Here is a 24607-nt window from a genome sequence, read left to right on the forward strand (position 1 = left end):
CAGACGTGGTCTTTGTCATTGTGGGTGTGGTTTGTGCCAGAAGAATATGTGCCCCAGTCAGCAGTCCCACCCATACTCAAAGATTAAGCCTTGATTCTTCAAGAAGCTTTTCATCAAAATTAGGCAATGCTGCTTAAAATAGGTGTATCAGGAACTATACATGATATTTAGTAATATCTATAAGAGAAAGAATCTGAAAAAGAAAATATATCAGAATCACTTTACAACTGAAACTAACGCAACATTGTAAATCAGCTAAACTTCAAATAAATAAGTAAATATAATAGGTATATCATTTTTATGATTCTCTGCCTTAACTTTTCCAATTTACCATCAACTACTGGTTCCAAATGCATGGAGAGGGATTCTTTTGTATGTATTCTGTGCTCACGTATAAACAATAACATGTTAGGGACTTCCCTGGTGGCTCCAGCGATAAAGAATCTACCTGCCAATGCAGGAGACACAGGTTCAATCCCTGATCTGGGAGGAAGCCACATACCACAGAGCAACTAAGCCCACATGTGCCACAACTACTGAGCCTGTGCCCTAGAGCCCGGGAACTGTAACTACTGAGCCCTCGGGTTACAACTACCGAAGCCTGTGTGCCCTAAAGCCTGTGCTCCGCAACAAGAGAAGCCCACACACCATTAACTAGAGAGTATCCTCCACTCACCCAACAAGAGAAATCCTGAGCAGCAATTAAGACCCAGCACAACCAAAAATAGATAAATAAATAAAATGTTTAAAAAGATATCATGCTAATAGGGGGCATGTTGCCTCAGCCTGTGCCATATTTTACAGGTAAGAAAAAGTTCAGAGATGGAGGGTCTGTTCCAAGGCCTCAGAACTGGTGTTGCAGGAGGGGGTTCTAGAGCCAGGCGGGCTCTGATTCCACTGTCTCAAGAGAGGCAAATGTAGTGCAGACTTGCCCAGTCTGGGTCCTTATATGATTAAGTACCTTTTGAGAAGGACAGAGCATCATCTGCTTAAATGGATGGAGAGGTGCTCAAGAGCAAGAATTTCTATATCACCACACCCCCATCACCACCACCATAGCAGCTGGCAAGAAATGCGATAAATAATTTTGAGGAATTTTCTTTCTTTATAACAGTAGAAGAAACTGGGGCTTCTTGGTTTCTGAGAGAACCAAGTTTGCTTGGGATTTACAACCTCCTCCATGGAGCACACAATAGAGAGGGAGACAGCCTATTGTGCCTGTCAGATCATGTCACTGAGAGCTCAGCCTCACCAACTGGCACTTGCTCTTGCCTGTCGGTGCGGCAAGATGAGCAGTGCCCTGCTCACCAGATGGTTATTTGTTCCACCAGCCACCTTTGCTGCATCCCTGATTCACTCCAACCCAGGACGGTCTCCAGCATTTGTGCTGCAAGGCAGCTCATGCCAACAACTTTGCCAAATGGCTCCTCTCAAAGTCATGGGCCGCCCAGACAGGCTGGCTCCTCCATCTGCAGCAGCTTTTGGCAAAGAGATGCTTCTCATTCTGTCTCCACTCTTGGCTGCACCACAGCCTTCTTGCCAGGAGGATGGTCTGACCCATCAGTGCATACATTTTAAGCTTACATCTGTGTCTCCCAGGCTCACCCCCAAGCGCAATGTCATAACACACAAAACAGAGCCAGGTGATCACAAATACAGGCATAGGGCACCACGGAAACTTAGAGCCACAAAAATCCACGGATAGCTCGCCTTCCCTCCCCCATCTTCAACCTCATTTTAGTAGATTAGGAAATGGAAGCCAAGAGAATAAAAGTACCTAATTATGGTGGCAGGACTGAGAATAACATGCAGGTCTTCTCATGGGCATTCCAAACTACTGCCTAACAATAAAGACTGCATTGCCTTATTTTTCCTCCGTTCATTTTCAAATTCTTGATAAAAATTAGACCATTTGTATAGGTAGTGATTCAGAGGAGAATTTCTTTAGAATAATGAACAATTTTTTCCTGTATCAATATCATGCCTTTTTTCCAAAACATGTGTGTCCATGTACTACATTGACAGACCTGGAAGTGACTTCTGTTCTGCCACCCACTCCTGGGTGACCTTGGACAAGTAATCTCACTTTGTTTCAACTTTTCACTTAAAGGGGTATAAGGACAATATCAACAAGAAAGATATTTTACATCTCAAGTTTATTTGTGGCACAAAGCAGGTCCTCCACGACTGCCAGTCATCAACATTATCTTATCTGAACACTCAAATCCACAGTGGTTTCAGAATACACATACTATGCACATATACATGCTGCTGCTGCTAAGTCGCTTCAGTCGTGTCCAACTCTGTGCGACCCCATAGACAGCAGCCCACCAGGCTCCTCTGTCTCTGGGATTCTCCAGGCAAGAACACTGGAGTGGGGTGCCATGTCCTTCCCCAACGCATGAAAGTGAAAAGTGAAAGTGAAGTTGCTCAGTCGTGTCCAACTCTTAGTGACCCCATGGATTGTAGCCTACCAGGCTCCTCCGTCGATGGGATTTTCCAGGCAAGAGTACTGGAGTGGGATGCCATTGCCTTCTCCAGGAATGCCAGATATTTCTTATATTAAGAAGTTCAAGTTCATGAGGTTAAATGATTTATCCAAGGTCACTGAGAGAATAAATGAAGGACCAGAGATTCCTTCTTGCTATTTTGCTAAGAAATGAGAACCAATATCTTGGCTTTGAAAGATGATAAAATCAGGAAGGAGAACATCAACAAGAACATATATATACACACACACATATATATGAATAATCACTCCAGTATCTTCTATAATATAAAAAACTGGAAGCAATTTTCCATCTGGCCACAAGGGAACTACTAAATAAACTATGGTATAGTCATACCATGGAGCACTAGGCAGCCATTAAAAAGAGCAAGGCAGATGTAGGTGTCCTGACACAGAAAGGTCTTTCAGATATATCACTGAATGGGAAAAAAAACAAAGCGTAAACAAAACAAACAGTATGCATTCAGTTACATGAAAAAACAGTCTTTCCCTCAATGTGTATTTGCACCTGGATATTTAAATGTATGAAAATGTATATGAAGTTGGCTATGAGGAAGCTCAGCAACTATTGACAATGGTAACTCTGGACAAGGAAGTGGGTGGGTGCAGGGATGGATGGCGATTCACGCTTTGTTTTTATCTACTTCCATAATGCTTGAATCTTTTCAAGTAAGAAGGCATTTCTGCATTATTTGCTTTATAAATACAGACATCAAGGCAGAGAGGAACATGAACGACAGCAGTACAGCTGTCGTGAACCAATGGTCCTCCTAACTTGGGTGTCCTTGGCCCCAACTTGACTTCTGCAAAGTTACATGAGCAAATGCTGTTCTCCTCAAGTTTCTTGTTCAGCTCTTCTCCTCTTTGGTAAAATACTTCCTGGTGATATTTTGTACTTAGGGGTCCAGGTTTTTCCTTTCAGACCACCTGGGAGCACTCAGCATTTTGCGGCAATATCCCCCATTAGAACCGTTTACAGCTTTTCCATACTCAGCACCCTTGTGCATCTGTTGAGGGTCACAGAGCTGAGTCCCCAGCATTAAGCAGAGGAGGTGACCTGCCATTCTGTGACTACTTCAGGTTCATGACTTAATAGATTCTCAGCACTGAAATCAGCTATGCATGATGGAGGAGGCTGTCAGTAACCCAGTGTTAAGTACACCCAGAATACATGGCCTCATAGGTATGGTACTCTTCGGCACACTCCTTCTGGCAGACCTCATCTTTCTCATGTTAAAATCCTGCCTGCAGAGGCCCCTCCAGACCCTGGGACTCCATGCATCTTCTCACCCCTTCATTTCTTCACATTTGCTGGAATCAATCAGGCCTCTCTTCTCTACAGCATAGAAATGACAGTCTGACTTAACCCTCTACATGCCCATCCTTTTCCATTACCCACAACGATCCTTTCTCCAAAGAAACCATTAGTACTAATTAGTTGTCCATGGATTTCACACATTCACATCCTATCATCATCAGTCCCCTCTCTTTCCATAGTGAACTTGGAACATAAGAATTCAAGGGTTCCTGGATTATTTACGACAAAACTCCTAGTGGTCTTGTAAAAAGAATCTGTGCTTCCAGTGGGATGATTATGTCAGGATTGGTTTGTCAGGTCAGAGCTGATTTTTAGCTTTATTCCAGAGTTCTACTGGAAAGGCAACAGAAGGAAATTGGATGGTAGAAATGAAGTCTGGTGAAAGCAAATTCATCTTTTTAATGGGAGATGGGTAGAGAACCACTGGAGTGTTACTCTGGCCAACATGAGTCCTTTGACACCCCACACTTCACTTCAATGCAAAAGGACATTAGCCATCATACAGCTGGCTCTGGTCCACTCCTTTCACTCCAGGCAACTACATGAGTTGCTATCAGCTCTGGAGAAGAGATGCCTGGATGGTTCAGTGGAAACTTCACTGTGAGTGTGCCAGGTGGAGGAACATGGAGAGGGCTATAAAAGCTAGGTAAATTTCATAATTTGATTGCTCAATTTCATATTTTCTTTCTTTTCTTATTATACACATGTGTGAGTGTGCTCAGTTGTGTCCAACTCTTTGCGATGCCAAAGACTATAGCCCGCCAGGCTCCTCAGTCCATGCGATCTTCCAGGCAAGAATACTGGCTGCTGCTGCTGCTGCTAAGTCACTTCAGTCGTGTCCAACTCTGTGCAACCCCAGAAATGGCAGCCTACCAGGCTCCTCTGTCCCTGGGATTCTCCAGGCAAGAACACTGTAGTGGGTTGCCATTTCCTTCTCCAATGCATGAGAATGAAAAGTGAAAGTGAAGTCGCTCAGTCGTATCTGACTCTTTGAGACCCCACGGACTACAGTCCACCAGGCTCCTCCGTCCATGGGATTTTATAGGCAAGAGTACTGGAGTGGGGTGCCATTTCCTTCTCCAGGGGATCTTCTTGACCCAGGGTTGAACCCACATCTCCTGCCTGCATTGGCCGGGTTTCTATCACTGTGTCACCTGGGAAGCCCTTATTATAAATAGAGGAAAATAAACTTACAGGAGTAAGTTAGCTAAGGATTCTGGCATCAGCGAGGGGAATTCAGCTCCCTCCCTGTGGGAAAAAGAGGAAGGCCCAGACACATGCACTGCCTTACTGGGAAGAGATTGACCAGGTGAACTGAGCAGCACTGAATGGCCACCATGGGGATGTATGCAGAGTGTTGAACACAGCCAGCATTTTCCCCCTAAATTCCAAACAAGGGACAGCAGGGATGGGCAAAGAACTCTTGCCTAGATCCAGGCAGTCACTGATTCCAATCTGGTTCTGCCACTTACAAGTATGCGACCTTATACCTAAGTTTCTTTGCTTCTCCAAACCTTGCAATTTCTTATCCTGAAAAATGCATCTAATGCAAGCATTCTCTCAGAGTTGCTGAAGGTGATGAAGTGAGTAAATACATGAGAAACATCTACGAAAATGACTGGAATACAGACAGAATTGAAGAAACCTTCGTTCTCTTCCCTCGCCTAAGCATCTAAACTGGACCCTTAGTTTCTTCATAAATGCAAATGCTAGAATTTAGGAGTGTCAGTCTACAGCTGTGCTCTTTTCATCGAGCATTACCAGTATTTTGACAGGACTGGCCTAATATTATTCACCCCAGGTTTATTGGTACGTTTCTGACCAGCCCTCATAAAGGGCTTGGGATAGCCCCTGGAGACCTGAATGCTAATAATGAATACTTGCTAGTGATTTTCAATGCACTCTGGTTATTTCGTTTAGTAGCGGAACATTTCCTATCCCCGGAAAGGTCATTTATAATACTGTAAGGCAGCTTCTTCCCACCTTCCATTTCAGATTTTTCTGAGAATAGCAGAGAACTCAAACATTCATCCATATGCATTGGAAATACTATTCTGATCTTGCATTTGCATAAAAATACCAAAGCAACTTAAGGAACTATTAATACAAGGCAGCTCTCTATCATGACAACACCTCTTTTTACTTTTCTGATGCCTTTTCATTAGCTTCTTATGAAAAGTCATTTTCATGTTTCTTCCTAGTTTTATTCATTATAGCTTCCCTCTTTTCTTGAAGGTGCGTGGGATGGATGAGGAGAGAGGAGGAAGCAGGGGCCTTTACTTTCTTATTTTGATTCTTGTGCCCCTGAAAAGCTGTAACATTTCACAGATCACACAGAGCTCGCGTTTGGAGACCCTCTGAACTCAACTCACCCAAGATTGGTCTCTTCTTATTCTATCACATTTCTGAGAAATGGTCATACAGGGTTATTTGAATAATTTAAGTGTGTGGTTAATTACGCTTATGCCAAGGTACTCTTTTCTGTTATAATTTCTTTATATGGAGACAAGATCAGTTTCCTTGAAATTTTTCACCCATAGGGCTCAATATGCCCTGGAAGGCTCTTCTCCTAGGCATCTCAACTGTTCACATACTTTTAAGTGCCTTTAATATACCCACAACACCCCAAATTATGTATCTAGTCCAGATCTTTCTTCTGAGCTTCAGAACCAGATATACAAAGCTTACTTGATAGTCTCAATATGAGGCTAGATGACTCACACACCTCATCAATTTCCAAAGTCTTTTTTCCAGTCTCAGTGAACAGCCCCATCATGCATCTATCCTCATGGCAAGTCTTCCTTGACACCATCTCCATCATTTCTCCATCTCCACTTAGTCTATCACGCCAAGTCAGCCTGATCCATTCTTCTACAATGTATCTCAAATCTACAGAATTCTCTCCATCGCTACTCGTGCTACCATCCTACAGAATAGCTATGGCTTCCTATTTATCTTCCCGCTTTCACTCCTGTTCACTTCCTAGCAAGCCCTCTGGCCCCACCCTGCACAGCAGCAAGCCTGAGCTTTGAAAAAACTAACCTGATCATATTTCCCCCCTGATCAAAATCCTTTAATGGTTTTCGATCCATCTTTGGATAAGGTCCAAACTCCTTATGGTCAACAAGGTTCAACGTGACCTAATCCCTAAATACCTCTCCAGTTTCTTTTCTGTAACATTATGAACATTTTTGAACAGATAGCAAAGTTGAAAAAAAAAATTACAGTGGATATCCACTGACTGACCACCTGGATTCTACCATTAACATTTTATATTTGTTCTATCATCTGCTTGTCTATTTATCCATTCCTCTCCCCTAATATTATTCTTTGTTGGTTTGGTCCATTTCAAAGTAAACTACAGGCTTCAGTCTCATTTTCAGCCCTCTTCCTCTTGTTCCCTACACTCAGTCCTCGGCATCTTCTCATTCTTTGAGTCTGTCAGACTGTTTTATAACTCTGCACTTGGGACCTACTGTCCCTTTTACCTGAAATGTCTTCAGCTCCTGTTCATTCCTGACTTATCCCTTGGTTTTCAGCTTAAACTTTGTCTGAGCCAGTCCCTGAGCCTCAATCTAAATTATATTTACCTTTCTCCTTTACAAATCATCTCAAGGCTTTTCCTGTGCTTTTCTTGTGCATTTCCTGAATATCACTTATCACAATTGGAAGCTACATAATTCTTTGGAAAATTGTTTGTTTAATGTCTACCTCTTCCACCAGATTTCAAGTTCATGAGAACAGACACAACATACTGGAGTATGCAGGATCACTTCTGCAGAAAGTCAATTAATAGTTGTTGAAGGAATTAAAGTCAGAAAGCATCAACAGTTACATAATAACAATGATATCATATTAATATAATAACTATACATAGACTAAGTGCATTTGCTCTTCTTTTAAAAATATGTACAAGAAGTATGGGTTTTTAAAGGCCTCTAAGGGCTGCTGTCTATGGGGTCGCACAGAGTCGCACACAACTGAAGTGACTTAGCAGCAGCAGGGGAAGACAGAACTTGCTGCCAGAATATAACCAGCAAGTTATTTCTGTAACATAGTATGGAAAAACCCGAATGAACTTTTCAGCCAACCCAATACATTAAGGCAAATTGCTAAGAGGCTATCTACGGCTAGTGGATAAGCCAAGAAGAGACTGTGGGGGGTTTTAGGGACGTCTCACCTATTTCTACTTCCCTCAAGATCACTCCAAATCAACAACAATGCAAGGAAAAACATTGTGCTTGCAATACAAATGCAATTTAAGTTAAAATAACAACAGCTATAATTACTGAGGGCATCTATCAGGGTCTGGCTTTGTATTAGGCACTGTCTTGAGTGCTTTTCCTGCATTGAAAGTGAAAGTGAAAGTCTCTAAGTCGCGCACGACTCTTTGCGACCCCATGGACTATAAATTTTTTTCCCCTGTGGCGTAGGTTCTGCTGTTATTCCCATTCTATGGCTAAGGAAATTGAGAAAAGAATAGTTAAACAGCAAATTATCTGACTTTCTCTTCTAACCAGATTGCCATTCTTGTGAACTCCTTCTATGTAGAATATTTATTCTGCCCCATGAGAATAGAAGTATTAATCTAGAAAACTCTGATTGCGCTATTGGAGAGGGAGTTTTAGTTGGTTCTAACAAGTCAAAAAGATAAAAGCCAACCCTACTGATGCTTTTCCTCATGTATAACCCTATATGGACATTTTCAAATAATCCCTGCAAAGAATTTTCCCTCAGAAGGGAACACTATTTACATACAGAGATAAACCACTGTGATCTTCCTCATAACAGGAGCTAATAGTTAAAGAAAAATGAAGCTGTGCAGAATTTTCTAATAGATGAGCACGTCAGACTGTCTAGAGTCGGAAGACAAATTTTATCCTGACTGTGTGACCTTGACTAATTAGTGTCATCTCTGGGCCTCAGTTGCTCAGTTTTCTTATTAAAAATGGAAATCACAAGATCCACCTAACCGGGTGTGGACATATTGAAATGATACTTACAAAAAGCTCAGTACTTACAGTGCTTGGAAAAGAGAGATGCTCAAAGATAGCAACTTTTAAAAAGGGAGAAAAAGGAAAAGGGAGGTGAAGGTGGTAACTTCATACTCAGAACAAAAGAAAAGTTATAAGAAATGTTTTAAATAAATGCACATCATGTATTCTTTTCCCACAGAGAGAAAGAGAGAAAGAAAGACAGAAAAGCTTGGGAAAAGTGTCCTTTAGTATTTGCATTGCTCTTAGCTGGATGAACTTGCCTGCAGCTACCACTTATAATGCAAATTGAGCTTGGAGTCCTTCACACTAACTACACAGCAAAAACCTTTCAGCTTTAAATAGAATACTGCAGTGTGGAATGATCCGAGCAAAGGGAAGAAAAATTCAGACATAAATGCAAAGGAAATTTTGCAGGAAAAAAGAAAGCTGACATAACTGGGCAAGACAGGAAAATGCAGAAATATCAAAGAAAACAAAAGGAAAAGCAAAGTCTGAAGAAGGACCTAGAAACTAATTCCCCAGAAGGTGGGTTTCAGTTAAAAAAGGGGAAGAGAACTTTGGGGCAAGTCCCAAATGCAGAGGATTTTAACAAGGATTTTGATCTGGCGGTGTTCCTTCAAGGTGTACTAGCACTTTTGAGGTATTCATCAGAAGAGGAAGGATTCTCTTCTGATGAATAAAATGCAATTGGGAATTGCATGTGAAAAGACAACTTACATTGTCTAAGAACTATTTTTTTTCTTTCCAGACTTTCACTGCTGCTGCTGCTGCTAAGTCGCGTCAGTCGTGTCCAACTCTGTACGACCCTATAGACAGAGCCCATCAGGCTCCCATCAGGCTCCCCTGTCCCTGGGATCCTCCAGGCAAGAACTTACACCAAGCTCAGGTAAAAAAAAAAAAAAAACAAAAAAAAAAAACCCTTGAAAATGTACTGTGGTTTATTTAGTTTTGAATGTAGTGGCACGGGGGTTGGTGTGGGGAGAGTGATCCAAGTAGGCTGATTTGCAAAGATTTTAGTAAATTCTTTGCTATAAACTCTACCTCATTTTAGAATATATGAACCCAGATATTTTATCTGCAGAGTCTACCAAAATGGCATCAAAGAGGAACAAAGATTAGGTCTATCTAAGGCCCTGAAAGCAATGAAGAATGCCATGTTTAACTCATTTCTTCATTTTACAGATGATACTCCTACACACATGACCTCAATTTTCCCATCTTCCTAGCTCAGTAAGTTTCCTTTGCCTGCACTTGGAGGCATAAGGCAATACAGAAGAAAACATGAAGGCAACCCTCTGTCTTTGTTGTCTCAAACAAACAAAAAAAAAAGTGTGCCCCCAAAGACAATGGACCCAAAACCAACTTCTCTTTGCATGCTATGCTCAGACCCAGAGCTGATCATATGCTACCTGGTGAATCCGTGACAAAGCACTAAGACTGGGGAAGAACATGTAACAATCATGTTGTCACCAGGCAAGTAAAAAGACTCAGTAAGCATGGTGCTTGATATGGGGCAGGGACAAGCTGAACATCTTAAAAGCTACCTCTAAGCTCCTGAAGGCCAGAGGTCATACAGCTCTGCTTGATTTGTCTAGAACCATGGACATATTAGGTGTGATGCTCTCCAATGATGATGACGAATAAAGCATATGTTTCCAAAAACGCTGAACATTCTATCTGAAACTTTCAGGGATGTTTATAGAAGATGCCACATTTACCCCTAAATTGTGTGTCTTTTTCTTTTCAGAACTTGAACTCTTTAGCACCCCCATCCACATTTCTTTAGTAGTCTTGATGTGATTAAATGTGAAAGAAATTTTAGCATCCAGGAATAATAGGAATCATCTGAAATGAACATATCTTGCTACATGTTCCTAAAACCCTTTCACACACATTTTTTCACGTGGGAATTACAATGTGACGATGCAACACTGTACAGGAGTACTTAAGGATAAAGGCCGACAGGTAGAAAATGAAAGCAAAAATGCAAAAGTTTTGGTATTTGGAAATGCCCCCACTCTCTATTCCCACACAAAAGGCAAATGAGATTCCACCTGCTGACTTTCCTTTTCTGCCTGTACCTCACTCAGGCTAATGTCAGAACAAGCTGGGGGAAACGGTGAGAGAGAGAAAGGGAGAGAGAGAGGGAGAGAGAGAGAGACGACAATTTCACCTCTTGGCAAAGCTCAGCTTACTGAACCCTCTTGCTTTCTGCTGGCTGTTGATTCAGCAGAAACTACTGCTGCAGAATTCATAATGGTGATTTTTAAAGGCCCCACTGATCGCATTGCTCGCCCCACGTGTCAGACTCATTCACTCGCCGCCCCAACACTGTTTCCCGAGCCACCTTTTTATATCTTGCTAATGCACTTCCAAGGGGAGAGAGGGTCGCCCTTTATGAACGGGTCTTTTGGGCTTTTGATTGTCTAAGCAGGTAACCCGGCCGGGGAGATTAACGGGCAGGAAATGAAACCATGCCCTCCCTTGCAGCCACTGAGAGACACATCATTCCGCTCAGGGAGAGGAGGACCCACGGTCCTCTTGGGCCCTCTTCTTTCTTACCTATCCCCCACTCCACCGACCCCTGCATATATATTCAGAGAAGGGTCATCTGCTTTTGGGAGCGGGAGTCATTTTTCCAGCCAGGAGCCCCACCCTGAAAAACCTCATCCCCGAGGGCCATTTTAACTCCCGTGGGCGCCGGGTCCACCTGCTGCTGAACACCCAGCTCGCCTCGCCGAGCCCGGATGGATGTGGGGCGCCGGGGCAGCTGCCCCTGCGGGCCGAGCCCCCGCCCCAGCCCCGGGGCCCGGAGGAGTCTGCGCCGCTACGCGCCCTGCCGCCCGCGGAGCTCAGCGATCCGCAACTTGCGCCCGGCCCCAGCGGCGGAATGCGGTGGGGCTGGCGTTACCTTCGGTCGCATAGCTGTGGTCGCGCAGGAAACTGTTGTTGATTTTGCGGGTATCAATGTCCTCCTCCATTGACAGCAGGCTTACTTGCGTGGGAACCAGAAGCCGGCAGACAAGTATCCATGTTCCCTCCCCGCAGCCAGTCTCACAGGAGAGGGGGGCAGGGGAGCCAGTGGGACTGCACCATGGTCCGAGCCTGAGGAGGAGACGGGGGAGGCGGAGAGAGAAAAAAAATAAAAACCCGGCAATGGAGCTGTCACCTCCTCCGCCCGGGATCTCCGAGGCTGCGGCGGCTCCTCCCGCGGTGCGCTCACTCCAGCTCCAATTCCCAGCGAGGATGCTGCGCCTGCCTCCGCCGCCTCCGCCTCTGGGGTGCCAAGATGCGCCGTGCCCCGAGGGGTCTGGTCCCGCCCGCCGCCCCGGGAGGCGCTCACAAGCGGGGCTGGGGAGATGCCCAACAGGTTCCCCTCATTGGCAGCCGCTCCGAAATGCAAAAAAGATCCCTCCTCCCCCCCTGGGAGAGCGGGCAGCCGCGACAAAATGGTGCCTTTCTGGACCCGAGCTGCAGTGGCGAGATGGCAGGGGCAGGGTTCAGGCTGGCCCGGCCCGGAGGAGGGTGCTGGTCCCACGGGAGGGCTGCTCCGGCTGGCGGGGGCTCGGCAGCCGGCGGGGAGCTGGGCAGGGCGCTAGGCGGCCGGCGCCAGCGCACTCACCCTCACACCCACACGCGCGCACTAGCAGCTGCTGCTGCTGCTGCTGCTGCTGCAGGAGGCTGGAGGCGGCTGGTGCATTAAAGGCGAGGCTCCTCCCAACCGCGTCAGCAGCCCCAGGACTCTTTCCCCAGCAGCGGTGGTAGCCGAGGCAGAGGCTGCGGCTGCTCTCTGCTGCAGTGGGGCACACGCAGCCGCCAACCCGCACCTGGGCAGCGAGCATCCAGCTCCGCAGGTTGACGTGAAAAGCCTAAACGCGCTCTTCCGAACTCCCTCCCCGCCCAGCGCCACGCAGCTCAGGGCGGCGTTTACTCCAGCACCCAGAGTCCCCTAGCTCACCGCCTTTCTTCAGACACCTGTGTTCCAGGATAGCAAAGAGAAGGTTCCCTTGAGCAAACAGGAAGTCTACATCTCGGCCTCTTTTGCTCACCCTTCTATCAAGCATATGGTCTCTGGATGAAGGTCAAGGGTGAGGCCTGGGGTTTGAAGCCTCACCCAGAAAGCAGAGAATGGCTCAGAGGCTAGCTTAAGCCCTTCTCTGCGTTAGGAATAAATGGGGAATCAGAGGCCAGAACTTTTCTGAGGATCACACCTGACTTTTCCCTTTCAAAAAGAGTAAAAAATAACTTTTAACTGGGGGTGTCTATACTAGCAGAGGGAGGAAGAGGGTCGAATTATGAATCTAGTCAACATGCTCTGAAAAAGTCCATATTCCCTAACCCTTTGCACTCAGTTTTGGTCAAACTGCTCCAGCCCCTCGGGTGGGTTTTGCTTGCTAAGACACAGCATTGCAGGAACCGCTGAATTTGCTCTCCCAGTGAAAGGTACATTGGAGCCCTGTGCCCCCAGAGCGCCACTGTTTCCCAGGAGGAATTTCAAAGATCCAATGAATACCAAAAAGTGGCCTGTCTTCCTACTTCACCTAGGAAGAAAATACAGAAGTCTGCCCCGCCCCCAATTTTTCCTGAATTGCCAAATCGCAGATTTCATATTTGAAAGAAAATGAGATCATTACTGTTATGAAACAACAATCATTTCTGAAGCAACCCAAATCACTAGAAAGTCAATTTGGACAAGAAATGTCCCTGATTTCCTCTTGTAGAAGGTATTCATTTCAGTGAGCGTCACTGCAGGGGAGAGACATCAGCGAATGTTTTGCTCAGTTAAGCTCCACAAGTTTAGCTGGATGATCCCAGAGGGATCTGAGTTAATTATATACATACAATGCTTCGGCTAACACAATTTAGAAAGTATTTGAAGTTCAAAAAAAAAAACGGGAAAACAAGTCCTTAACTGAGGTTGGGAATTGCCATTAGACTTCCATGAAGAAAACATTCTTCTGGCAGGTAGAAAATGGCAAGGTCCTCATCTCCCGAAACCAACTGCTTATCTCTGGGAAAAGATAGAAGAAATATTCTTTGATATATAATATTCAGCTTACAAAAGATTCCATTTAATTCTCATCTGGTGATTAAGTCTTCCCTACTTCTTTGACTGTGTGTGCCAAATTCACATATGAAATTCCAGGAAGAGATGAAGACTGATGTACAAATTGATGTAATCCACTTCAGTGCCAGTTGCCATGGCTGGTTCTTTCATGTTATGAGTCGTATCCATCACCAAGACTCCAGTGGTCAGCTCATCTGTAGTTATTCAGTCCAGCTTCTCTTGCAGATTGGCATAAGGGGGTAGGGGGAGGGGGAAGAGGGGAAAAGCTAAATTTATCTTAAATTGGTGAGAGGACATCTTGCTTTGAGTTGAAATGACCTTTAGTTGCCACTAGAGACCTTGGAGTAGTATTTGAGATGAAAAGTGAAAGTGTTAGTTGCTCAGTTGTGTCCGACTCTTTGTGACCACATGGACTGTAGTCTGCCAGGCTCCTCAGTTCATAGAATTCTTCAGGTAAGAATACTGGAGTGGGTAGCCATTCCCTTCTGCAGGGGATCTTCATGACCCAAAGGATTGAACCCAGGTCTCCCACATTGCAGGCAAATTATCTACTATCTGAGTCACCAGGGAAGCTATTCTTTCCCATATTTTCCCAGGAGGTGGGCTATATTGGAACAGAGTTACAAGATCAACCAGGAAGGCCCAGGTTTGTTAGCCAGGCTGTGCCTGAGAAATTTTCCACTGTAACCAATGGCAGAAGTGTCCCTGCCAGAGATCAAGCCTCTGGGTTTACTAAATTTTTCCTTTCCTGTTTTCTGCAAAATTCCTTCTTGCATTTATTTTATTCAACAGTATAGACAAGTTTTTTCCTAAGACATAAGTTGTGGAGAGGCAAATTAGATGGCTATCCATTAAGTAGATTAAGAAGACTCCAAGATTTCTATTTTGTGAACCATTCTTTTCTACTGTGGACAGTGGGGAACTAGCCCCTCCAACCAAAACCAAGAAAAATACACCTGTTGGCTTTGTTCTTTAACACAACAACGTGCAATAAAGGAGGTCAGGGAGTGAAGGAAGCCCTGTGCAAGCCAGTGGTTGTAAGAGCACTACACAGACCATTTCTCAGAAGACTCACTGACCTCCTTCTGTTCCTCCAACTTGTCAAGTTCTTTCTAAAACCTTCTGGCATTTGCCCATGCCATTCATTTCCTATTCCCCTTCCTTGTGTTCCTGGCATTCTTCAGCACTGAAGCTGACCTGTCCCTACTTTACTGAGGCATTCCCTGTCCTCCCCATAGTCCCTTCCTTTGGAATTCTTTGTCTGTACATCTATTTTTTTTCCTTCTTGTTCATGGAACATTTGCATTTTGTAATAGTTGTTTACTTATAATTGTCAACCATTCCACTATATTTCTGCTATTAAGTGTCTAGCACTTCAGTTCAGTTCAGTCACTCAGTAGTGTCCGACTCTTTGCAACCCCGTGAACCGCAGCATGTCAGGCCTCCCTGTCCATCACCAACTCCCAGAGTCTATCCAAACCCATGTCCATCGAGTCAGTGATGCCATCCAACCATCTCATCCTCTGTCGTCCCCTTCTCCTCCTGCCCTCAATCTTTCCCAGCATCGAGGTCTTTTCAAATGAGTCCGTTCTTCGCATCAGGTGGCCAAAGTATTGGAGTTTCAGCTTCAGCATCAGTCCTTCCAATGAACACCCAGAACTGGTCTCCTTTAGGATGGACTGGTTGGATCTCCTTGCAGTCCAAGGGACTCTCAAGAGTCTTCTCCAACACCACAGTTCAAAAGCATCAATTCTTCGGCGCTCAGTTTTCTTTAGCACTTAGTAGATGCTCAATTATATTTACTGAATGGAGATAGTGAAAGTGAAGTCACTCAGTCGTGTCCGACTCTTTGCAACCCCATGAACTGTAGTCTACCAGGCTCCTCCGTCCATGGGATTTTCCAGGCAAAAATACTGGAGTGGGTGGCCATTACTAATGAATGAGTAAACTACTGAATTTGTTCAGTGATATTTAGATTTGAAAGCTCTACTTTTTAAAATCCTTGGCCAACAAGAAAATGTGTTGTGAGTAAATTTATAGATTGTAATGCCTATTCCTATTGGAAACAATTGTCCTACCCATTCCTGTATGCATATGCACTGAAAATACTTACTGAGCACTTAATATATGACAAGAATTTTTGTAGGTACTGCGATACAGTTAGAACAGAGTTCCTTTCTTTCACAGAACTGACATTCTATCATCTGATTTTAGAAATATGAGCTTTCTTAGAAATACAACAGTGCATTATAAATTAACAGACTAGAGTATAATATTAAGTGCCAAGCCTCTGCTATCAAGCAAAACTGATTTTCTGCCATTTATTATTATGTCCTTGAGCAAAGTTGCAAGATTTCTCAACCTATGTTTTTTTAATCTATAAATTAGAAAGAAAAATAATACTACTTAATGGAGTTTCTGTGATGATTAAATGAGATAATACTTGGAAAGAATATACTGCTATAACTTGTTGAGTATTTACTATCATCATCACTGTCAATATTGAACAAATATTTAAGCACCTACCATGTCGGCCACTGGGATAGGTCTAGAGTTCCAGCAACATCAGTGCTGAAAATGTATTGTCCTCTCTGCTGTCATGGAACTTAGTATCTAATTTACGGTTTATGGAAAGGGGGGCCACAGGCTGCAGAAGTGGCAGCAGAGAACAGTCTGAAAGGCTGACCAAATTCAGGCTTGTGCTGTACACAGAAAAGGCCAGTTACAGATACACAGCCCTCTTAAGTTACACAATGCATCATGACAGCACAGGAAAACATTCTTTTTTTCATCATCTTTCATATGTTCCCCCCTCCCTCAACACTCTCACATACCCCCAGCCCAGTTAGGTTAGCATTGCCTGTGTTGGAAACCCTTTGTAGGTCATGCTATCCAATTAGCATATTAAATATCTACAATTTCATTAAAATCTTTGTCATAAACCAGTCTAGAGATTCTTAATACAGGCTTCAGGTGTCAGATAGTCCTGGTTTTCTGTCTCAGCTCAGGCATTTATGAATTTCATGACCTTTGGCAAGTAATTCAACATCTCTGAGCCTTTGTATTTGCAACATTGAAAGAAAATAATAGGAACCACTTCATAGGGTTGTTGAGTGGCTTCAGAGACTGTGTAAGGAAAGTGCTTAATACAAGCTTGGCCCATAGCCAGGCCTCACTAAAATGTCCCTTTGGCCTTCTGGTAGTGGCTCATTGGGGTCTCTGTCTGCAGAGAATTGGAGAGATGCACTACTAGTCAGTCAGATGTATGGACACAAGTGACCTAGAAACCTGAGTTTAACCGCCTAGCAATCTGTCTTAATGAGCCCTAGTCACCAGAAATAGGAGATCCTTCAGTTCAGTTCAGTTCAGTCGCTCAGTCGTGTCCGGCTCTTTGTGACCCTTGCTGTCTTATAAAAAGCCCTTTATAAGCCAGGAAGTCCTGTGCAAAGGGAAGGAATTAGAATTATGCTTTCTTGATTTTCACATATGTAAGTGCAGGCCTAATCAAGTTTGTCTATCAGGGAATCCTGTGGAATCCCTCTCTAGATCATTGAGCCCCAAATGCACAACTGTTTCTCTGAGATGGTTTGCCACGACCGCCCAGAGGATGATCTCTTGAGTTTCTAGCAAGGTTTGCCATTCCTTTTTGTGCGTGTTACAGCATGTAATAAATACCACATGAGTGAGCCTTTAGCACTGGCATTTAACCTAGGAGAAGAAAACAAAACATCTTGTTCTCAAAATGTATTAATTCTAGATTCTGGATATACTTAATGGATTTCACTGAGTACCATGTTCCCTCAGTTATCAAAGGACAGAAACTTATGAAAATAAACAGTTGTATGCAGAAGCTGGGAGGTGCTGGCTGTTGAGAGCTGATTGTGTTGATTACACACATCTTTTTATCCAGCTCTGCTTCGAGTGACATCATGTTGGTAGCTTAAAATCTGAAATCTGCCATGGTGGGATATTTATATCATAGAAATTAAAAAAAAAAAAACCTATATAAATCAGTGCTTTGGCTTTGGGGCAGGGGTGGCAGAGAACAGATTTGTAAACATTTACTACTATAGCCAGTTGAAACACATGAATTGTTGATACATCTTTCTACTTACATGTGTTAATCTATACAAAGTTCCTTTCAGTTCCTCAACACTCAATCTCCCAAACTGTCAAATTTCAGAACATTTCACCATCTGATCAAATAACTCTTAAAAATCCTACCTTTACCATAAAGCATTTCCATATCCATCAGAGGAAACCCGATGCCTCTGTTTGAGCCCCTCTAGGCTGGTTATGAAATTGCCCTGACGGATTTGTGAGTGAGGACCCCTGCAAAGTTCCTAGATCTGACGGTGTAAGCAAAGTGAGGTACGTGCTCACTCTCAATGAATAGCTATTTTCTGCTGTTTATGCTCCATTGTCACTTTATTTTTGCCCGTGTCTCACCTCAGTGCAAAACAAAAACATCCAGTGTGCCTAATTTCACTGATTGCACTTGTCTAGTTAGGATATTGAAGCAATGACCGAAAAGGTACAAAAATTCAAGAGTCCAGATCTGAGAGCCTTTTCTCATTCAGTCGTTTAAAAGTTAGACTTGGACTGTCTTGTAGGTTTGTATTTGCGTTATATTTGTTAGGTGCAAAGTAAGGATTTCTGAAACCAGTTTAGCAAACCTAAAGTGGTATATTGTCTAGTACCTGATGACATGTCTCAAAGAAATAGTTCAGGATAATTTAAACAAACAAACAAAAAATACATTGGGAAATATCTTCAAATTTCTTTAAAATGCACCAAGCAATAACACATTATGGAATTTATCCTAAGAAAATAATCATGGCTATAGGGCAAAAATTTAGCCATAAGGATATTTCTCAGAGCACTGTTTATAATCATGAAAAACTGAAAACAAGCCTAAGTGCCAACAATAAAATTGTCTAGGCAAATTATGGTGTGTATGTATAGTGGGAAATTATTGAGCCGTTGATATAATATTAACACCTAATGTTTATTGAGCATGTATTATATACTGGGCACTGTGCAAAGGGTTTCACTAGCATTATCTTATTTAATTCTAACAACTGCCCCTATAAGGTAAGTTATCTCCATTTAACTGTGGCTAGTATGGCACCCCACTCCAGTACTCTTGCCTGGAAAATTCCATGGATGGAGGAGCCTGGTGGGCTGCAGTCCATGGGGTTGCTAGAGTCGGACACGACTGAGCGACTTCCCTTTCACTTTTCATTTTCACACATTGGAGAAGGAAATGGCAAGCCACTCCAGTGTTCTTGCCTGGAGAATCCCAGGGACGGGGGAGCCTGGTGGGCTGCCATCTATGGGGTCACACAGAGTTGGACACGACTGAAGCAACTTAGCAGCAGCAGTCAAGATAAATAACATACCCAAAGTCAAACAAATAGGAGCCTGGCTGTGCGTGTGTGTTGGGTGGGTTGAGGTCACCACAGAAACTTGGAGGTCTTTTCCCAACCCACCCACCCCTGGAGGCTGATCTGTACCTCTTAAGAATGAATAGCCTCTCAGTTGAAAATCACTACTATTGTGTTGGTGAGGAGGTGGCAAAATTGGAACCCTCACACACTGTTTGTGGGATTGTATAATGGTGCAATCGCAAATAGTTTGGCAGTTCCTCAAAATGTTAAACAGAGTTACCATATGACCCAGCAATTTCACTTCTAGTTATACACCCAAGAGAATTGAAAACACATATTCATACCAAAACTTGTGGATGAGTATTCATAACATCATTATTCATAATATCCCCAAAGTGGAAACAACCCACATATTCACCAACTGATAAATGGATGAATAAAATGTGATATATTTATATAAATAATTACTATTTAGCTATAAAAAGTGATGAAGTACTAATACATCTTACAACATGGATGGGCCTTGAAGACATTATGCTAAATAAAAGAAGCCAGTCACAAAACACCACACACTGTGTGATTCCATTTATGGGAGATGGGCAATGGGCAAATCCATAGGGACAGAGTAGATTAGTTGCCAGGGGCTGGGATGGGGGAATAAGAGTGACTACTTGTGTGTTTGGGATTTCTTTTTAGAATAATGAAAATATTCTAAAATTACTTAAGGACAATAGCTGCACAACTTTGAATAGACTAAAAATTACTGAATTGAATACTTTAAAAAGACGCTTCAAAAGGTACAAAGTTCCAGATATAAGGTAAACTAGAGATGTAGAGTCAGAGAAGGCAATGGCACCCCACTCCAGTACTCTTGCCTGGAAAATCCCATGGATGGAGGAGCCTGGTGGGCTGCAGTCCACAAGGTCACTAAGGGCCGGACATGACTGAGCGACTTCACTTTCACTTTTCATTTTCCTACATTGGAGAAGGAAATGGCAACCCACTCCAGTGCTCTTGCCTGGAGAATCCCAGGGACGGGGGAGCCTGGTGGGCTGCTGTCTATGGGGTCGCACAGAGTCGGACACGACTGAAGTGACTTAGCAGCAGCAGCAGAGATGTAGAGTAAAATACAATAAATATAATTAACACTGCTTTATTAAACAATCTGCCTGCCAATGCAGGAGACGTAGGAGACGCAAGAGACATGGGCTTGATCCCTGGGTTGGGAAGAGGAGGAGGAGGAAATGGCAACCTGCTCCAGTATTCTTACCTGGAAAATTCCACGGACAGAGGAGCCTGGCAGGTAGGCTATGGTCTGTGGGGTCGTAAAAAGTCAGACACAGCTGAGCACACAAACAATGCACATGTTACATATGAAAGTTAAAAGAGTAAATCCTCATTACAAGAGAAAATGTTTTTCTATTTCTTTTTGTATCTATATGAGATGAATGTTCACTAAACTTACTGTGATCATCATTTCATGATGTCAGTCAAATCATGCGGTACACCTGAAACTTATACAAGGCTGTATGTCAATAAAACTAGAAGAGAAAAAAAAGTATTTCAACAAAACTGTTATTAAAGATTTAAAAAACTACTGCTGTCATAAACCATTATTACCTCTAGGAGTATGGTATATCCCTCAGGTTATTATTAGTGCAGAAAAATTTAAAAGTATATAATGACAAGGATAGATGTTCATGTCATGTTGTTTGAAAAAGTCAAAAAACAATGTATACTGACTGATCCCCTTTTTTGGAAAAAATGTGTGTATCACAAAAGGAATACATGAAAATGCTTGAGAGTGGTCAAGTGTGGCTTTCTTTGTGGTTCATATTCTTGTCAAAGAAAATTTAGAACACAATCGTTTTTAGAGTAAGAAAATTTTAAAAATTTATAAGGCTATGAAATACTTTTTAGGATGAAACTTTGTATTGAAAAAAATAAAAAATCATTTTGTACACACCAGAAAAATGAGAGACACTGATGTAAATATATATGCTACCAAATACATAGAACAGTTCTACCCAAAAGAAATACAATACAAGCTACATTAATAATTGTAAATTTTCAAGTTGCCACACTAACAAGCGAAAAGAAACAGATGAAATTAATTTTAATAATGTTTAAAATTTGGGGAATATAATTTAATCCAATATACCAAAAACATTAATTTCAGCATATATAGGATACAGAAAAATTAACAATATATTTACCCCCTTTTTATAAGTCTTTGAAACCTGGTGTGCATTTTACAACTGACAGCACCTCTCCAAAATACGCACATTTCTAGGGCTCAATAACCACACATTCCTTGTGGTTATAGCACAAGTATAAAGGAACTACTCCAAAAGTATTATTCCATTCACAAAATGAGTGTTTTTAAATTTATTTATTTTAATTGGAGAATAATTACCTTACAATATTGTGATGGCTTTTGCCATACATCAACATTAGCCGGCCATAGGTATACATGTGTCCCTCCATCCTGAACCCCTTCTCCCACCTATCTCCCCACCCATCCCTCTGGGTTGTCACAGGGCACTGGCCCTGGGTCCCCTGCTTTGTGCACTGAACTAGCACTGGTCATCCATTCAACATATGGTAATGTATATGTTTCAATGCTATTCTCTCAAGTCATTCCACGCTCTTCTCCCACTGAGTCCAGAAGTCTGTTCTTTATGTCTATGTCTCCTTTGCTGCCCTGTATGTAGGATCATTGGTACCATCCTTCTATATTTCACATATATGTGTTAATATATAGTATATTTTATACTGTATATATCTTTATCTTTCTGACTTAATTCACTTTGTATAACAGGCTCTAGGTTCATCCACCTCATTACAACTGATTAAAATGCATTCCTTCTTATAGCTGAGTAGTAGTCCATTCTGTATATGTGCCACAACTTCCTTTTCCATTCATCTGCCGATGGGCATCTAAGTTGCTTCCGTGTCCTAGCTATTGTAAATAGTGCTGCAGTGAACATTGGGGAACATGTGTTTCTTTAAATTCTGGTTTCCTTGGTGTGTATGCCCAGTAGTGGGATTGCTGGGTCATATGGCAGTTCTAGTCCCAGTTTTTTAAGGAATCTCCACACTGTTCTCCATAGCAGCTGTACCAGTTTGCATTCCCACCAACAGTGTAACAGGGTTCCCGTTTCTCCACACCCTCTCCAGCATTTATTGTTTGTAGACTCACAAAATGAGTTTTATCACATTATTTCAAAGGAAAAATTTTAATCTACCAAGGACTTGAACTAGACTGTGGGGAACTAAAACCAAACTAAGTAACTTTAAACTGATGAACCTCACAACTATTTAAAGTAATACAAACTAAGTATGAAACTATATATAGGGAATTTCCTAGTAATCCTGCGGTTAGGACTCTGAGCTCTCACTGCCAAGGGCCCAGGTTTGATCCCTGGTCAGGGAACTGAAATCCCATAAGTTGAGTGGCTCAGGCAAAACTTTTTTAAAAAATAAAAGAAAAAATATATAGACACACCCACATATATACACGCTGTGCTGTGCTTAGTCGCTCAATTGTCTCTGACTCTTTGCAACCCCATATATACCCCTCTCTCTCTCTCTCTCTCTCTCTCTCTCTCTCTCTCTCTCTCTATATATATATATATATATATATATGCTGTTACTGCTAAGTCACTTCAGTCGTGTCCGACTCTGTGCGACCCCATGGACTGCAGCCTACCAGGCTTCTCCATCCATGGGATTCTCCAGGCAAGAACACTGGAGTGGGTTGCCATTTCCTTTTTCAATGCATGAAAGTGGAAAGTGAAAGTGAAGTCGCTCAGTCGTGTCTGACTCTTAGCGACCCCACGGATTGCAGCCTACCAGGCTCCTCTGTCCATGGGATTTTCCGGGCAACAGTACTGGAGTGGGGTGCCATTGCCTTCTCCTCTCTCTCTCTTTCTCTCTCTCTCTCTATATATATGTAATAGTAAGTTGGAACCCAATCTGCATTTCCCCCTAAACCTAGTAAGCTGAATTAACAGAATGATAAAAGATCAAGATTTTAAAAGCACTAAAATGACATTATAAAACAATACATAACAAATAGCAAGAAAGATGTAATTCAGTCAGCATATAATTACCATCCAAATAGGCCAAATGTTTAGCTCAACACCTATGGCTTCAACGGCAGCCAGTAGAAGCAGCCGCATAACCAGATGTTACTACTAAAAAAGGAATTTTCACAGCTAGGTATCTGGCCTCTATTATGGTCATTAAAGGTGGAGAAATGTAAAGGTGCAGTTATGGGAATCCAGCTGAGAATTTAAATTAGAGTCTTTTGGATTGGATCAGAGAGTGGAACTGTGTGGTCATGTGATGAGTGGCGTGATTTCTGAAGACTAACCTAACCCCATGGCCTTTAACATTTGCATGCAAACAGTTTTGTGTGTATGTCTGAACACTTCTTCCTTCCTAAACACACTTTCTTCACTGATTCCCAGGTATCAGCCTGTCCTGATTCATCCTCAATGCACACTCCTCCGGGTCACCTGCTGCTCCTCCTCACTGCTTGCCTTGACCTTTCCAGGCACCCTCGAGTTCAAAGTTCTCAGATTTCTCTATCCACAATCCCATCCAAGATGACCTCATCCAGTCTCTTAGCTTGCCACTCCCTCGATGGTAAAATCTCATAAATATCGAGCATGGACCTCTCCACTGACTCCCAGGCTAATGACACCAACAGCTGACCTGATATTTCCCTGATATCTACCAGGCAGCCCAATCCCTAAATCTGTCCCCACCAGACCAGGTCCACGGCCTGTTCCTTGATTCCTCTTTCATTCTCCACATCCTTCCAGTCCATCAGCAAATCCTGCCAACTCTTAACTTCAAAATGCACCAGCCTCCAGCCACTCCTCACCACCTCCATGGCTACTACCACGCTCCAACTACCATCGCATCTCATCATGATGGTCTCAATAGACTCTAATGAGTGTGTGATCCCTACTTCCCCCTCCTACAGAATAGTTTTAGTGCAGCAGGCAGAATGGGCCTTTTAAATGCAAATCACTTTGTCACTTTTCTGCTCCAAGCTCTTTATTGGCTTCCTACACATTCAGGGTAAAACTTTCTTAAAATGCTGGAAAGGTTTGGCTCTCGCTGGAGCTTTATCCTTTTTCTTTTTTCACTTCTCACCTGCAGCTACCAGCTCTTGTCTCAGCCCCATTTCTTCCCTCTACCCCACACATAGATATAATTGTTTGCCACACACACCAGGAAGAGCAGCGCCACCCCAGGTCCTCTGCAAATGCTTGTTCTCACTGGATTGAGTGCCTTCCTTCCATCAGCAGC

At 42.9% G+C, this 24607-nt stretch overlaps 1 protein-coding gene across 12 annotated transcripts in view; it reads right to left on the reverse strand.

Moving 5' to 3' along the window:
- Positions 1–24607, reverse strand: part of PPP2R2B (protein phosphatase 2 regulatory subunit Bbeta) — a 509042-nt gene that overhangs the window by 301011 nt on the left and 183424 nt on the right. For 4 of the 12 annotated variants that reach the window (XM_061423888.1, XM_061423890.1, XM_061423889.1 and 1 more), the window contains exon 2: positions 11736–11929. The exons of 6 other annotated variants lie outside the window; for them this stretch is intronic. In XM_061423888.1, the coding sequence (XP_061279872.1) occupies positions 11736–11929 (194 nt within the window). Of the gene's footprint in view, positions 1–11735; positions 11930–12446; positions 12618–24607 lie in introns of those variants that run through there. 2 more of the 12 variants (XM_061423891.1, XM_061423893.1) reach the window with 2 other exon arrangements.

The sequence above is a fragment of the Bos javanicus genome, chromosome 7 (assembly GCF_032452875.1).
Source record: "Bos javanicus breed banteng chromosome 7, ARS-OSU_banteng_1.0, whole genome shotgun sequence".
NCBI classification, from domain to species: Eukaryota; Metazoa; Chordata; class Mammalia; order Artiodactyla; family Bovidae; genus Bos; species Bos javanicus.